General features: G+C 43.4%; 1 protein-coding gene across 2 annotated transcripts; it reads left to right on the forward strand.

Annotated features, from left to right (window-relative positions):
• Positions 1-799: 799 nt before the first annotated feature.
• On the forward strand, positions 800-12,781 carry LOC139557062 (acylamino-acid-releasing enzyme). 2 transcript variants are annotated; one of them, XM_071371388.1, is made up of 22 exons: positions 801-907; positions 1,185-1,317; positions 3,447-3,579; positions 3,756-3,843; positions 3,955-4,030; positions 4,213-4,358; positions 4,561-4,695; positions 4,878-4,969; positions 5,098-5,135; positions 5,259-5,380; positions 5,882-5,942; positions 6,081-6,175; positions 6,260-6,311; positions 6,430-6,518; positions 10,385-10,520; positions 10,614-10,697; positions 10,920-11,000; positions 11,088-11,176; positions 11,332-11,540; positions 11,772-11,874; positions 11,958-12,064; positions 12,496-12,781. In XM_071371388.1, the coding sequence occupies exons 1-22, from the start codon at positions 896-898 to the stop codon at positions 12,602-12,604; spliced, it is 2,190 nt and encodes a 729-aa protein (XP_071227489.1). In that variant the 5' UTR covers positions 801-895; the 3' UTR covers positions 12,605-12,781. The 2 variants fall into 2 exon arrangements, with proteins under 2 accessions (XP_071227490.1, XP_071227489.1); XM_071371389.1 differs by lacking the exon at positions 1,185-1,317 and having other exon boundaries at positions 800-907.
• The last annotated feature ends 2,086 nt before the right edge of the window (positions 12,782-14,867 follow it).

Consider the following 14,867-nt stretch of genomic DNA (forward strand, 5'->3'; position numbering starts at 1 on the left):
TGCAACAGGCCAACAAGCCCTCAGTCCAGCCTCTCTCAGCCTATTGCGGACAGTCTGAGCACTGATGGAGGCATTGTGCATTCCTGGTGTAACTCGGGCAGTTGTTGTTGCCATCCTGTACCTGTCCCGCAGGTGTAATGTTCGGATGTACTGCTCCTGTGCAGGTGTTACACGTGGTCTGCCACTGCGAGGAAGATCAGCTGTCCGTCCGGTCTCCCTGTAGCGCTGTCTTAGGCGTCTCACAGTACGGACATTGCAATTTATTGCCCTGGCCACATCTGCAGTCCTCAGGCCTCCTTGCAGCATGCATAAGGCACGTTCACGCAGATGAGCAGGGACTCTGGGCATCTTTCTTTTGAAGTTTTTCCAGAGTCAGTAGACAAGCCTCTTTAGTGTCCTAAGTTTTCATAACTGTGACCTTAATTGCCTACCATCTGTAAGCTGTTAGTGTCTTAACAACCGTTCCACAGGTGCATGTTCATTAATTGTTTATGGTTCATTGAACAAGCATGGGAAACAGTGTTTAAACCCTTTACAATGAAGATCTGGGAAGTTATTTGGATTTCTACAAATTATCTTTGAAAGACAGGGTTCTGAAAAAGGGACGTTTCTTTTTTTGCTGAGTTTATGTATCACTGTGGGATTCAAATGGTGGGATTGGATGGGGCAGGAGATGTTTATTTGTTTTTTATGGTCGGTGCTATCTGGGATTCTTTGGACCGCCCTATCGTTTTAAATTTAATCTTCAATGGGATGACGTCAGAGTTGGGGTGAAATCCCAAGGCGCCATTAATCACTTCCTTTGTGAATCCTACAAAATGTGTTGCTGCTGCCGCCTTGCGTTTGGTCTCTTCCATCAGCCCCTGCATGAAATGGTATCGGCCGTCGTGTCGACATGGAGTTCCTGGTAAAAGACAACTATTGTTATTTTTTTCAGAGATTTATAAGTACCACTTTAGCTCAAAATGGACATTTGTGTTCCATCTATGTTTATCTTAACATTAGTTTCTCTAACCTTTAAAATGAAGCTGATACATAATGTTCGTTTGTTGAACGCATGCAGTCACATGGCTTTAATATCACCTGTAATCGATTAAAGTGATTAGTTAGCTAGCTAATGCACTGTAAAAGTGTTTTCAAAAACAGTTGACAGCTGCATGTCTAACTAACGCTACTGCACCTAGGCACGAATGGAACCCGATGCTATCGCCACTTTGTACCGCGAATATAGTGGGTATCCCACCCCTATTTCTGCCTTCGTGACGGCGAATGACTACATGGCACTATTAAACGGCACGAGTTTCACTTTATGTACAGGTGAGACACTGTGCGCGCACACACACACAATAGAAATGCATAGAGATCGCAACGTTGTAACTGTCCACTATGGTGTCTGTAGGTAGCAGGTAGCGCCCGAGGCCATCACCATTTTGAAGTAGTCAATTTTCGTCTGTTAATTAACCAACTCAGAAGCAAACTGAAAGGGTATATTTTTAAATATTTTTATTTAACTTGGCAAATCAGTTAAGAACAAATTCTTATTTACAATGACTGACTGTAATGTAACCAGAAACAAATAGGGTGTGGGGTTTCTCGCTTCCTCTTCTCTCTGCTGCTACCATAGAGATACATAGAGGACTAGTCTATGTGTCTGTGCCATTATAGCAAAGATTTCTATAACTAACCCAAGATGGACCAGAGTATGTCATATCCACCACTCTGGTCATTCAGGTTACCCCTATACAGAGCTCTGGACATTCAGGTTATGCCTATACAACGCTCTGGTCATTCAGGTTACCCCTATGTAACGCTGTGCTCATTTAGGTTAGTGTTTTCCATTAGCGTCGGCTGTACAGCCGGTTACTTTTCCACTTCAATTAACTATGCTACTTTTTTACAATTAAAAAGTCAGAAAACAAAGTCCACGAGCACTCTTCCACTAAAATTAATGATATGCATCTTGTAGCGCGTGTCAGTCAAAGTGAGTGACGAGAGGGAGACACTGCTGGTTTGACTGTCTGCTGTCTGTCCCGCCTCTCTGTACCTCCTGGGTGTGTGTTGTGTACACTGTGCTTGCAGTCACATTTCTTTACAAGGAGGGAGAGAGCACAGAGGAGGACGGGCTCATTGTAATGGCTGGAATGGAATAAATGGAACAGAGTCAAACATGTGGTTTCCATATGTTTGTGTTTGATACCGTTACATAAATTCCGTACCAGCCATTACAATCAACCTGTCTTCCTGTAGCTCCTGCTACCAGCCTCTGAGAGAGCATGATGCTCCTTCATCGTCTGTGTCAATTTGCACGTCCCATATAATGTGGTAACGATGAGTCGAAATCCACTTAGTACTTTATTTTCTGGCACATTAATTTATTTTCTTTCTCATGCTCATTGGTGATTTTAGCATGTAAATCTTGGTGGTGTAAACTCCCCCCAATTTTTGTCATTTCCAATTTGAGCAAATTAATCATAGTGGGCAGAACAAGTAAGGACGTGGGCAGAGCCAAGCATGAGCTAGTAAGTTCCTATTGGCTCGCTCTAGTATTTATTTGCATATTTCCTTTAAGGAACGCCTACTTTGATGTACGAGTGTGCAATAACTCAATTCACCCCTGCACTCTTTCTAAACAATTTGTATTTTGGCAAAGGGTAGAGTCTACAAAATGCAGTCCACTCTGTTTGTTACAGATTCTAGTTTTGGAAACAGAAAACTGTATGGAGATCAAATGTTTCATTGATGAGAATATTTGCATAATTTTGGCCAAAATCCATCTCGCTCCATCATTTCCCAGTGCCGGCCGCTGGGCTTCCTCATCACCATACTTGGTAGTACGTGGAAACGCCAACCGGATGCTTCACATTTATACATCCAGTGAAATATCTGGCTCATTGTTCTATCTGTGACAATAGCGTCTATGACCGCATGGGCAGCACCATTGAGGCGATCTCCATTTTGAAGTAGTCTATTTTCTTCTAAACGATTGGCTGGATCCCTCCTGATGATCTGGATGGACATGACTCCGACAGGGTCAGCAGGAGTGATCAGCCAATTAAGTTGGAAGTACCACCCAGTTGACGATGTTAAAATGGCGGGAGCCCTCAATGGCGCCTTTTGGTTACTAGAGGCCTTCATCATTCTGAAAGTCGTCAGTGGTGCTGCCCATGCTATAACAGGCTTTTGGGCATTAGCCCTCTATACATCTCTCACACACACACTAAAGAACACTGAACAGTAAACAAATTGGTACCCATAAAAAAACATGCACACAAGCAGTTCTCCCTGATTTTATGATATTTATAAACCTGGAAGTTTATTTTGTTATTTTTGACTGCACGTATGCTATTATGTTTGCTTCGTTGGAAAAAAGTTTGAATTACTTTTTAAATGTATTGATAAAAAAATAAATCATAGTTATTAACCTCTCCTTCGCCTGCACCTATCAGAGTGGAGTCAGATTGAGAGATTCCGGGGAGCCAGACTGCACTATGCCCAGCAGTGGACACTAATTCAAAACTACAGTAAAGAGACCGACATAGACATCCAACCACCAAGCCCCTGCAGCCTTTTACACGGCGAGTAAGTAGGCAGACGGACAGATTAACACTCCCCCACCACTCATTCTCCATCCCAGTGTCTGGTGCTGATGACGTGATGTGTGTAAGATGATTTATATAGGAGTTATTTATTAAAGATACGATAGGTCCTTCTCTAAGCTGCCATTTTCAATGCTTTCTTCCTTTCTACTCAAATAGATTGCTGAGTTCCTATTCCCTGTCTGGAGATCTGAAGGCGGTTGTCAGGGAAACCAGCGGTCAGGTTGCAGGACAACAGTTCCTAGAGGTAAGGATGGAGTGGTCTGGGTGTGTCGGTCATCTGGCTAAATTCCTTCACCCACCCTGATACGGTGCATACTGGTTTGCTTTAACTTTTACAGGGTCTGTTCATTTTCAGGTGTGGAGCAACAGCGGCTTAAAAAAGATCCTCCATCTCACAGCTCTCAACAAACACGGGAGAGTGTATGAGGATGGTAAAGGCCTTTTCCTGGGTGGTTTTAATGCCTACGGTGCTCTTGAGTATTCTGTCTGATGCTAGACCTGTCCACTGTGGACCTAATCAGGGCCATTTGCTTGAATTCATCAGCCACACTCTCTCCATGTCGGTCTGTCTTTGGCTCTTGTTCGCCGTCTGCCTCTGTCTGTATGTGTGCAGGTCAGTTTGGCTCCCTGGCCTGGTCTACATGTGAGGGCAGGCTGCTGTATGTAGCCGAGGGGAAAAGGTCTATAGGAGAGTCGTACGCTTCAGCCTCCATCCCATCAGAGCCAACAGCAGGGCCCTCAGGAGGCCCTTCTGAGAAGGTATCCAAAACACCCTGATCACTCCTCTATTAATTGTCTATGTATGTTTAGCCATACATTCAGTTGGATGTAGTCTTAGTGACATTCGGGTGGTTCTGGAAGTACTCTTAGGATGCCTGCTATGTTGCGTAAACATGATCCAGTCTTTTTATTTTATTTTTTCATGGCTTCAACACCCTTCCTTTCCCCTGTTGTGCATCAGGACAAGAGTTTGTACTGGGAGGACTGGGGGGAAGGCTTGACCAGTAAAAGTGTCCCAGTGCTGTGTGTGGCCGATGTGGCCAAGGGCACGGTAACAGTGCTGCAGGGTGTCCCTTCACACGTGTCCCCAGGCCAGGTGAGCACACACACACACACACACCAATAAAGGCATTAGCTGAGCATCCTATGGTATTTGCAACTTCACTGGAAGGATCACCAGTCACATGACATGTCTTACAGTCATGTAATTCTATGTAATATGTTATGCCATGAAATGTAATGTGCAGTAATTGTTGTCATGCTGTCTGGTTAACACAGTGTCTCTGGGCCCATGATGGCGAGTGTTTGTTTTTTGTGGGCTGGTGGCATGAGCCCTTCAGACTGGGCCTGAGGTTCTGCTCCAATAGGAGGTAAGGAGCAGCCTGTGTAGTCTATGTTTACGTCATCTCACTAATCAATATTCCAGAGTAATAGACTGATCAAGAGATGCCCATGTGTGTTATTTTAGAAAGACTCAAATGAGAACTTCTGTTTTCAGGTCAGCTCTGTTTTGTCTGGACCTGGAAGGAAACTGTGGTGAGTGTTTTCTGTGTTCTTGGTTGGTTCATTGTCATGGTAAACAACTTGCTAATTCACAGCGCATTAACAACAAAGCTTCTTTCCTTGCAAACCTGCAACCCCTTGTCTCTCCTTACACAGAGTGTCTGTCTGGGGACACCAGCTCTGTCTCGTCCCCCCGTCTGAGCCCTGATGGACGCTACCTGGTGTACCTGGAGGGACAGGTGTTTGGCCCCCACAGCCAGTGTTTCAGCATGAAGCAGGTGAGTGCCCGACCTCCAGCCTCCCATCTCCCAGACCCCTGCCAACCGCTCCCAGGCTAGCCCCAAGTCCTCAGTGTTACCTCCAGACCCCTGCTCCCAGCCTAGCCCCAAGTCCTCAGTGTTACCTCCAGACCCCCGCTCCCAGCCTAGCCCCAAGTCCTCAGTGTTACCTCCAGACCCCCGCTCCCAGCCTAGCCCCAAGTCCTCAGTGTTACCTCCAGACCCCCGCTCCCAGCCTAGCCCCAAGTCCTCAGCGTTACCTCCAGACCCCCGCTCCCAGCCTAGCCCCTAGTCCTCAGCGTTACCTCCAGACCCCCGCTCCCAGCCTAGCCCCTAGTCCTCAGCGTTACCTCCAGACCCCTGCCCAGCCTCTTCATTAAGGAGCCGTTACCGCCTTATCAGAAAGAAGCAAGCATGGTCTGGAGGTCAGTGGGGAGTGCTGCTTATGCTTCGCTGGTGGTATTCTGCACTGTTATATCCTTCCCTTCTCTCGGTCCACAGTATGACCTGGAGACAAGGAATATCTCTGTGCTGGTGGACGTAGTCAATAGGCCAAAGAAAGGTACAGAATTGAAATACTTTAACGCAACATTTTGGACTTGACATAGAATGGCACCCCATTCCTACTGCACTTTCCATCTCTTGCTTCTCACACATTTCCTTCCCCGTGCCCCCCCCCCCCCCCCTTGTCTGTCCCTAGATGAGTTTGCTGGGCTGTATGAGGCTCTGCCACCTCGTTGCTGGGCGTCAGACAGCCAGAGAGTGGTCTTCAGTAGCGCCCGGAGGAACTGGAGGGTATAGTGTAAACATGTACACAAGCGGCCGCAAATAACTTCGTACTCCATGATCTCACTTTCCCCATCTCTCCCTCTCTCACAGGACCTCTTTGTAGTGGATAGGGCCACTAGGAGAGTAACCCGCATCTCTGACTGTAAGCTCTCCTCTCCTTTTATATGATTATTAGTCTGTGAGGTTTTGTTCTCGAGCCTCTCCAACTGAAACTAGTCCGAGCTGTAGCAAACCGTTCAATCTCTCTCTCTTCCCTTTAGCTGAGAAATTTGGGAGCTGGAAGCTGCTCACCATCCAGAATGACCTCATGGTGGTCCACTGTTCCCATCTGAATGAGGCCCCACGCCTGGTAATACCTGTGTTGTGGGCATTCGTATATCGCTCTGGTCATTCATGTTACCCCTATACAGAGCTCTGGTCATTCAGGTTACTACTATACAGAGCTCTGGGCTATCAGGTTACGCCTATACAACGTTCTGGTCATTCAGGTTATCCCCATACAACGCTGTGGTCATTTAGGTTAGTGTTTTCCATTAGCACCGGCTGTCGGCCATACAGCCGGTTACACATACATTTTCAGCCGGGTACTTTTTCCACTTAAATTAACTATGCTACTTTTTTACAATTCACAAGTCCGGGAAAAAAAGTCCACGAGCCCTCTCCCACTAAAATGAATGATATGCTTCTTCTAGCGGGTGTCAGTCAAAGTGAGCGATGACAGGGAGACACTGCTGGTTTGACAGTTTTCTGTCTGTCCCGCCTCTCTGTACCTCCTGGGTGTGTTATGTACGCTATGCTTGCAGTAAAATTTATTTAATTTCAATTTGCACGTCCCATATGTGGTAACGATGAGTCGAAATCCACTTAGTGTATTTTCTGGCACATTAATTTATTTTCTTTCTCGTGCTCAGTGGCGATTTTAGCATATAAATGTTGGTGGGGCAAACTCCCCCCAATTTTGTTTCCGGTGCGTGTTAGCAAAGCCACTACACAACACTAAACAGTACATTAATTGAACTATAACGGTGACCAACATTGCCCACAAACAGTTAAGACCTACATAAATCTGTCCCAACAGCAGAGCTTTCTTTTCAGCACCACAGAGTGAATCCTTACCACTGCTACACCTGGCTATCAGCGGAGTCTTGTCTGGCAGCCAAACCGTTCTTTCAGACACATTTACTGCCTTTAAAAAATAATAGCTGATATGGCTGACTTGCTTAAATAAATGTGTGTCTGAAATATCCCAGTTCTGAGTTTCCAGTTGTGAATGCTGCAGAAGTAATGCTGGGTTGACAGCATGGCCAATGTATTCAACCTTTTCTGGCCCATCGTGTTCAATGTTTATCCTTTTAAACACCCACTCCACTGAATAGCAGGCTAGTGATTGCTTTGCAACGCTTGCAGTTAGCCACTGATTCCTTCCAAACCACTCATTGTTGAATTTGGGATTTCCAACTTGGTGTGTAATGTTTATGTTCAATGGCCAACGAGCACCAATAATGTATCATAATTTCTCATCATATGACAAATATTTGCCAGTAGATTGTCGACTTAATTCATGATGACTGCTAGCTAAGATCTGTGGCCAATGACATTGAGCCTTCTTGGATGGGCCCTTCTAATGTAACTCAATGGCTGCGTTTCAAACATATAAAAGACACACCCTCGTCCACTTACCCTCGCCTTATGCCCTTGGGGGAATCCCCGCGGCCATATTTGTCGTTGGTCCAAATGATTAGCCAAGCAAGGGAAGTTTGCAACGTAAGCCCCTCAGCCCTCGTTTTTAATGGAATCTGCGGGTGTGCAATTATGTTCACTTCGGGGCCTGAAATGCCCCATAATTCAATTCGTGATTGTACATCCGCTAAGAAAAGTCAGCTAAAACCTCAAGGTCAATATGGAGTCAACAGTGTAAGTAAAAACGAATGTAAATAAGTTAGAAATTGTGCTGCTAATACACAAACGCGTCTCGTAAACATGTTTTTGTTTTGTTAGCTTTTGGAAATTGTAGAAATAAAAAATGTTCAGAAGTTCCAGCTAGGCAGGCTAACGCTAGTTAGCTAATAATTTGCTATCATACAGTAGGCGTATATTAATAATTATATATTTAATATGTAGACATGCAATCATAATTGACTGTAAAGCATATAAAGCACACAAGCTGCCGGTGGCTGAAAACACAATCATCGCGGGATGAACGAGTGATGAATTTCCGGGCAGGGGCGGTCCATTTAAAAATCATTCCTTCCTTCCTTGCCCTGCAAGTGTGTACTCGTCAGACGTCATGATGTGTCCTCTTTAATTTTAGGGCTGAGGGGAAAGGATGTGTCTGTGTTTGGAAGTGTTTGGAATGCAGCCTATGACGGCACCCAGGGGGCTTGAGTTTTCCATCTCTACCTGTAGATTTTGCCTTGACGTAATGTCCCCATGAGCCAATCACGGCGCAACTAGGGAACACGTTTGTGTTAAACAAAATCGCCATGGAAACGCATTTCATTTGGTGTATCAAGCAAGGTGGCAGTAACTGCCGTCTAGGGTCAAAGATCATGTCAGTGTAAATAAAAACGTCTTAGTAAGACAACCACACCTCCAATGATCATTTGGCTGGACAATAAAACAACTGTGTAGGCCTTTTTTTTTTCAGTTTCACTCCATGAGCATTTGCTACTGATTTGATTGACGAACAACAAGCGTGACACATTTATGAATGTTGTCTAACTGAAAAAGTCCATTTTCATATATCCTTGCCATTCATAAACCATACAACGTAGCTGTATGTCCATGGTATCGCATCGGCACAAGTAAACCTAAAGTTCTCGTCTGTATTTTCGATATGAACTCTTATCAGGACTTGACAGACAGTGACGTTAAAGTGAGTGACTCGTCAGTAGCCTATCGCATCGGTAAGAGATCATTTGGCTTCATCAATCGCATACTGGTAGTTTTTTGGGGTGATTTAACTGCAGATAAATGATAACATTCGATGAATATGGTGAATCCTCACTGCAGAAAAATGGGTAGGCTAGTGAAACGATAGCCTCACTCTGGTCCGAAAGAGAACGTATTGAATTATTTCAAAAGCTAATGATGCTTATTTTATTTTCAAAAATGTTGCTCTAGGTCTACTGATTTTAATCAGTGTTGACAATGGAGTAGTCAACTGCTGCTTTCTGTGTAACAAAGCCTATGTTAAACACCTGCTTCATTCTTCAATTATACCTGTATCGCAGATCACTGAGAAAATGCCTCAAGGTAAATGTATGCCTGTGGAAGTCAACAAACTCGTAAAAGATTAATTAAGAAGAAATCTGTGGGTCAGTTCATTTAAAAGAATTTCAACAAGTGTTTGCAACTCTCTTTGTGAATTGTAATTTATTTAAGAAATTACTATTTTAGAGAGCCATTTTTACTTTTCAAAAAGTGCCCATCACGCAATTTCTTTGATTTAAAATGTAACTTAAAATATAAATTAAGGTAATTGTCTATTTACTTAATTTTTCTGTCTTTATAAAATACATAATTAAGAACAAACATTGTGGCAATTCGTATCTTGCAGTAAAATTCTTTAATCTCAAGAGAAGACAGGATATATGTTTTAAAGGTTTATTTTCTTACTAAAAATAGTCTTGATCATCTAAGCCTAGACAATATTTAATAAAAGCTAACAATACACTGGATTCATACATTTTCAGTAATTTTAATTTTTAATGCAATACCACACAAAAAAATCAAATTTGGGTGGTCAACTCAAAGTATTCAATAATTTCGCTGACTATTTTATGATGGAATCAAGGCATTACAATGTATTAGAGGCCACCAAAATAGAGCTTGTTTCCCAGAAAATGATTAACCACCTGGCCCGGGTGATCCCTCCTGGCTACTTTTATATTTGGTTAGCTACTCCATGTGCTTGTGGAAAACACTGAGGTTACCCCCTATACAACACTGGTTATTTAGGTTACCCCCTATACAACACTGGTTATTTAGGTTACCCCCTATACAACACTATGGTCATTTAGGGTACCCCCTATACAACACTGTGGTCATTTAGGTTACCCCCTATACAACACTGTGGTCATTTAGGTTACCCCCTATACAGCACTGTGGTCATTTAGGTTACCCCCTATACAACACTGGTCATTTAGGTTACCTGGTCATATCCCATCATGTACAGTTGCAGTATAATATCATATATGCATTGTGTTATTGCAGGCAGTGGCTTTTCTTCCGTTGGATGGGGGGGAGGGGGATGTGTCCTGGGACCCTCTGGGCGAGTCGTGTCTACGTGGTGCTATCGTCAATGTTCTGGACATCAGCCCTACGCCCCAGGAGGAGAACCCAGAGTACTGTGAGTCAGTCAATAGTGGTTTAGAACTTGTCTGGTTGCCATAACTATGTCTTTGAGAAAACAATACAATTAAGTTGTGTGTCCCTTATGCAGCTGGCCTAGACTTCGGGGCCCTGCTGGTTACGTCAAACCACCTTCCGTCACGCACCAAGGTCCCTCTGGTGGTGTTTGTCCATGGTGAGAGAAACCTCTGGAGAATCGAGGTCCTGGGCCCGTATTCATAAAGCGTCTCGTAGTAGGAGCGCCGGTCTAGGATCAAATCTTCGCTGTATATATTTAATTTGTATAAAAACTGATCCTGGATCGGCACGCCTATTCTGAGACTGTTTTATGTATATGGGAACTGATCTATGAAAGATCACGGATGACTCACTGAAGCTTATTTGTGTTCTTTCCCAGGTGGGCCGCACTCCCAGTTCTTTGCAGAGTGGAATGTCACTACAGCAGTTCTGGTCAAACTGGGCTTTGCTGTACTCATGGGTAAGATAGTGGACTTCCTCCTTGGCTCACACCCACACACATTGGTATCCACTGATATAATATTGTTTCTCTCTCTGTGTTTTGTAGTGAATTACCGGGGTTCCACTGGCTTTGGCCAGGACAGCATACTCTCTCTGGCCGGTAACATCGGCAGCCAAGACGTCAAGGATGTGCAGGTACAGAGTGAGCTCTCAGCTGAAAATATCTACAGCCTGAGCCTTCAATACAACAGTGTTTCTCAACCCAGGGTGCCAGTCAGGTTGCTATTTTGTGTTCCAACTCAATACTACTAACACATCTTGTTCAACTAACCTCTAACTATCATTCCCAGAGGGCTGTACTAACTGCCCTTGCTGACCAAACTGCTGAGAAGCTCTTAACCCTTGACCCTGATAAAGTGGTGGTGATGGGTGGGTCCCACGGGGGCTTCCTGGCCTGCCACCTGATTGGCCAGTACCCAGACTTCTACAAGGCGTGTGCCGTCAGGAACCCAGTCATCAACGCTGCCACCTTACTGGGAACCAGTGACATCGTGGACTGGTGAGACTTGACACTCTCTGTCCATGTCTCTGTCTATCAGTGTATAGGACTGGAGAGTGGAGACTAAAACACAAATTGAAGTGCACTAGTTGGGGGATGGAAAGTGTGTGCACTGCATATTTAAGAACTGTAAAAATTACAATAAAAAAAATACAAGTACTATGCAAATACAATGTGATTAATTGGTTGGTTGATGGATAGTTGTCCTGTGTCTCCCTCTACCTTTCCTAGGCGTTACTCTTGTGTGGGGCTGCAGTACTCTTATGACCAGCTGCCCACCCCAGAGGCTCTCACCACCATGCTCCAGAAATCCCCCATAATCTACGCACCTCAGGTTTGAGGTTCATGCACACAAACACACCTCTATAGCTGTCAATGAGACAAGCATATCATTTGGTTTCCTCTGTCTGTGTCCAGATCAAGGCCCCAGTGCTCCTGATGCTGGGGGGTAAAGACAGGAGAGTGTCGCCTCACCAAGGTTTGGAGCTGTACCGCTCTCTGAAGAGCAGGGGCTCCCCCGTCAGGTGACAACCGCTTGTTATATTGTCAATCATCCTGCCCACGTGAAAAAATAACTACAGATGACTATAGAATACCACAGTACTTACAGTACTTACTATAGAATTCGGCTCAAACTCATTAAGAAGGAAAGAAATTCCCCAAATTAACTTTTAACAAGGCACACCTGTTCATTGAAATGCATTGCAGGTGAATACCTCATGAAGCTGATTGAGAGAATGCCAAGAGTGTGCAAAGCTGGCATCAAGGCAAAGGGTTGCTACTCTGACGAATCTCAAACTTAAAATATATTTTGATTTGTTTAACACTTTTTTTGGTTAAGTACCTAACGGAAGCAAAACAAACACAGGGAGGAACTATCTGAACTTGTCCAATATGAAATCTTTTGTTTTCCTACGTTGTCCGCTAATGAATACAACTGTGCTTCCCCCTGCAGGTTGCTTTGGTTTGCGGAAGACGGCCACTCTCTGGCTCGTGTGGACACTCAGGCTGACTGCTTTCTCAACGTGGTGCTGTGGTTCCAGCAGTACCTCCACCTGCACTGAGCCTCTACTGGTGTGACTGGGGACACGCACAAAGAACAACTGTGGAATTAAGACAGCCACACTTGTGTGTACTGTACTCCCTTTGTACATTTCAGTGGTTACCAGGTTTATCTGGTTTTGTTTTCTATGGTTGCATCATGTTATGCCAGCAATAAATGTTTTGTTGAATAATGACAACCTTTTGCGTTGATTGTAAATTGTGCACAACATTCCGTGAGCTCCATGAGGCAATGGATGATTTACTTAACTGCAGATGTGGGATTCCTGTGGATTTGTCTGGAAAGCATCCAAAACACCAGTGTTAGGGACGCTACTCTAAAAATCTAGTTTGCCATGCTACCCATTACTTCACACTGGAAGATGTTAAGCTATACTAAAGCAAGACATAGCTGACTTAACTCTTTTTAAATCCAAGCACAGATGCGACCCTTGGAAATGAATTTGCTTAGGCATTAATCATGCAAACCTATGATCTTCTATTTCCTAACCATGGAATTAGTCTACTGCACAACCAGAATGGAGCGAGCATGCTATGTTTTTGAACTCATACGAGGCTGTTCATTTGTCTATTCAAACAAACCCCATTTCAAAGGAAACAAACATTAAGATTAGGTGTAGCCAATTAGTCGGCACAGCCAACATACCTGAACGTTACTAAAGTTTCACGGAAAGTTTTTTTTACATTCCGAGGTCACAATGTATGCTTTTTTTTAAATAACTTAGAACGTTCTCTGGACGTTATGAAAGTTTCTTTGTTTTTATGGGACGTTTTCTTAATGTTCTTGGGACAATTTGAGAACATGACTTTACATAGAACCATGAGGAAACCTGTAGGAAACATACTGAAATTTCCACAGAACGTTGTTTCTTAGCATTCTCTGAACTATTCGAGAACATTCCCAATGTCAGACCAGTTGGAGAACGTTCCTATAACAATACCAAAATTAAATGTAACCTTGAACTTTTAGGGAACGTTCTATTAAAGTAATGACATTTTTTTGTTAAGTCCCTTAAATGTGCTGAGTGTTCCAAAGCCAAACAACTATCCTGCACCATTCCCAGAAAGTTGTGGGAAGGTTGTATGCAAAAATAATCATAGGACAACCAAGCTCTAAGAAACATATGGTTCTCAGAACGTTATGTGCTAGCTGGGTAGTTTACTGCATCCAAATTACTTTGTGCTCATATGAAAATCAGAAATGTCATAGACTACAAATTGCAAGACTGATCACTTTGTGGTCATATGTTAAAAGAATGTGCAATTTATCCTATTAAACACACAAAATATGTTTCAAGTGAGAATTAGGCAGGTCGGTAACACTTTACTTGACACTCCGTGTCTTAATACTTTGACACAACAGCTGACATAACTTGTCATATGGGCAACAGAGTCATGACCAATATATTTACACCTGTTGTGACATATTGCATTGTTTTGTGGCTGTTACTGACACCTACATAAGAGTGTCAAAACCCACATTTATTCAAATTAGTTTTCTCCCTGCCAAGAAGTTTCTTTTCATTTGAAAGTTTGTTTCTTATGAAATCCTTTGTTGTAATGAATTCTTGATTCATGTTTTTTTTCTCTCCATATTTGTAGGAAATCAACTTTATGAGACTTTCATGAAGCATATTGACCATCCTGTGTCACTTTACTTGCACTTATGAAATACACTTTATGACACAGTCAAGAAGCATTGTGACCATCATATAAGCCTATCACGTATATGCCCTCTTGTCAGACATCAGTCAAAAGAGGGTGTCTTGTCCAGCTCCTGAAATCTGCTCCTGCATTCATCCCGGTCATCAGCAACTGAGCTTTGGGGTAGGTGCATGTCTGACAATGTGCGCAATTACAATTTAATATGGTCAATAAAAAAATTATGACTAAATGTTTTGCCTTGTGTGGTAGGTTGCGTAGGTGTCATAACCAGACATAAAATAATGCAATATATAGCACAACAGGTCTAAATGTGTCATGACAGTGTTATAACAGCTTATGACAAGTTATGTCTGCAGTTATGACATGATTATGACTTTCAACGTGTTATGACTCTGGGTGTCAAGTAAAGTGTTACCGGCAGGTCTGATGCCGAAAAAGAAACAAAATGATTGCATACTTTACCCATATTTTATTTTTGTGATAACAAGTAGGTTAGCTTCAGTAGTTAGCTACACCACTACATGGCACAACAAGTAATTAACTACTGAATTTAGTTCCCTACTCCCCAACACTGCAAAACACCATAGTCAACGGTAGACA

The sequence above is a fragment of the Salvelinus alpinus genome, chromosome 28 (genome assembly GCF_045679555.1).
Source record: "Salvelinus alpinus chromosome 28, SLU_Salpinus.1, whole genome shotgun sequence".
NCBI classification, from domain to species: Eukaryota; Metazoa; Chordata; class Actinopteri; order Salmoniformes; family Salmonidae; genus Salvelinus; species Salvelinus alpinus.

Excerpts from the sequence above, each read along its gene's own strand:
- LOC139557062 (XM_071371388.1), top strand. Across the intron at positions 6,519-10,384 it reads TGAATGAGGCCCCACGCCTG|GCAGTGGCTTTTCTTCCGTT; the intron begins GTAATACCTGTG and ends GTGTTATTGCAG. Across the intron at positions 11,001-11,087 it reads GGGCTTTGCTGTACTCATGG|TGAATTACCGGGGTTCCACT; the intron begins GTAAGATAGTGG and ends TGTGTTTTGTAG.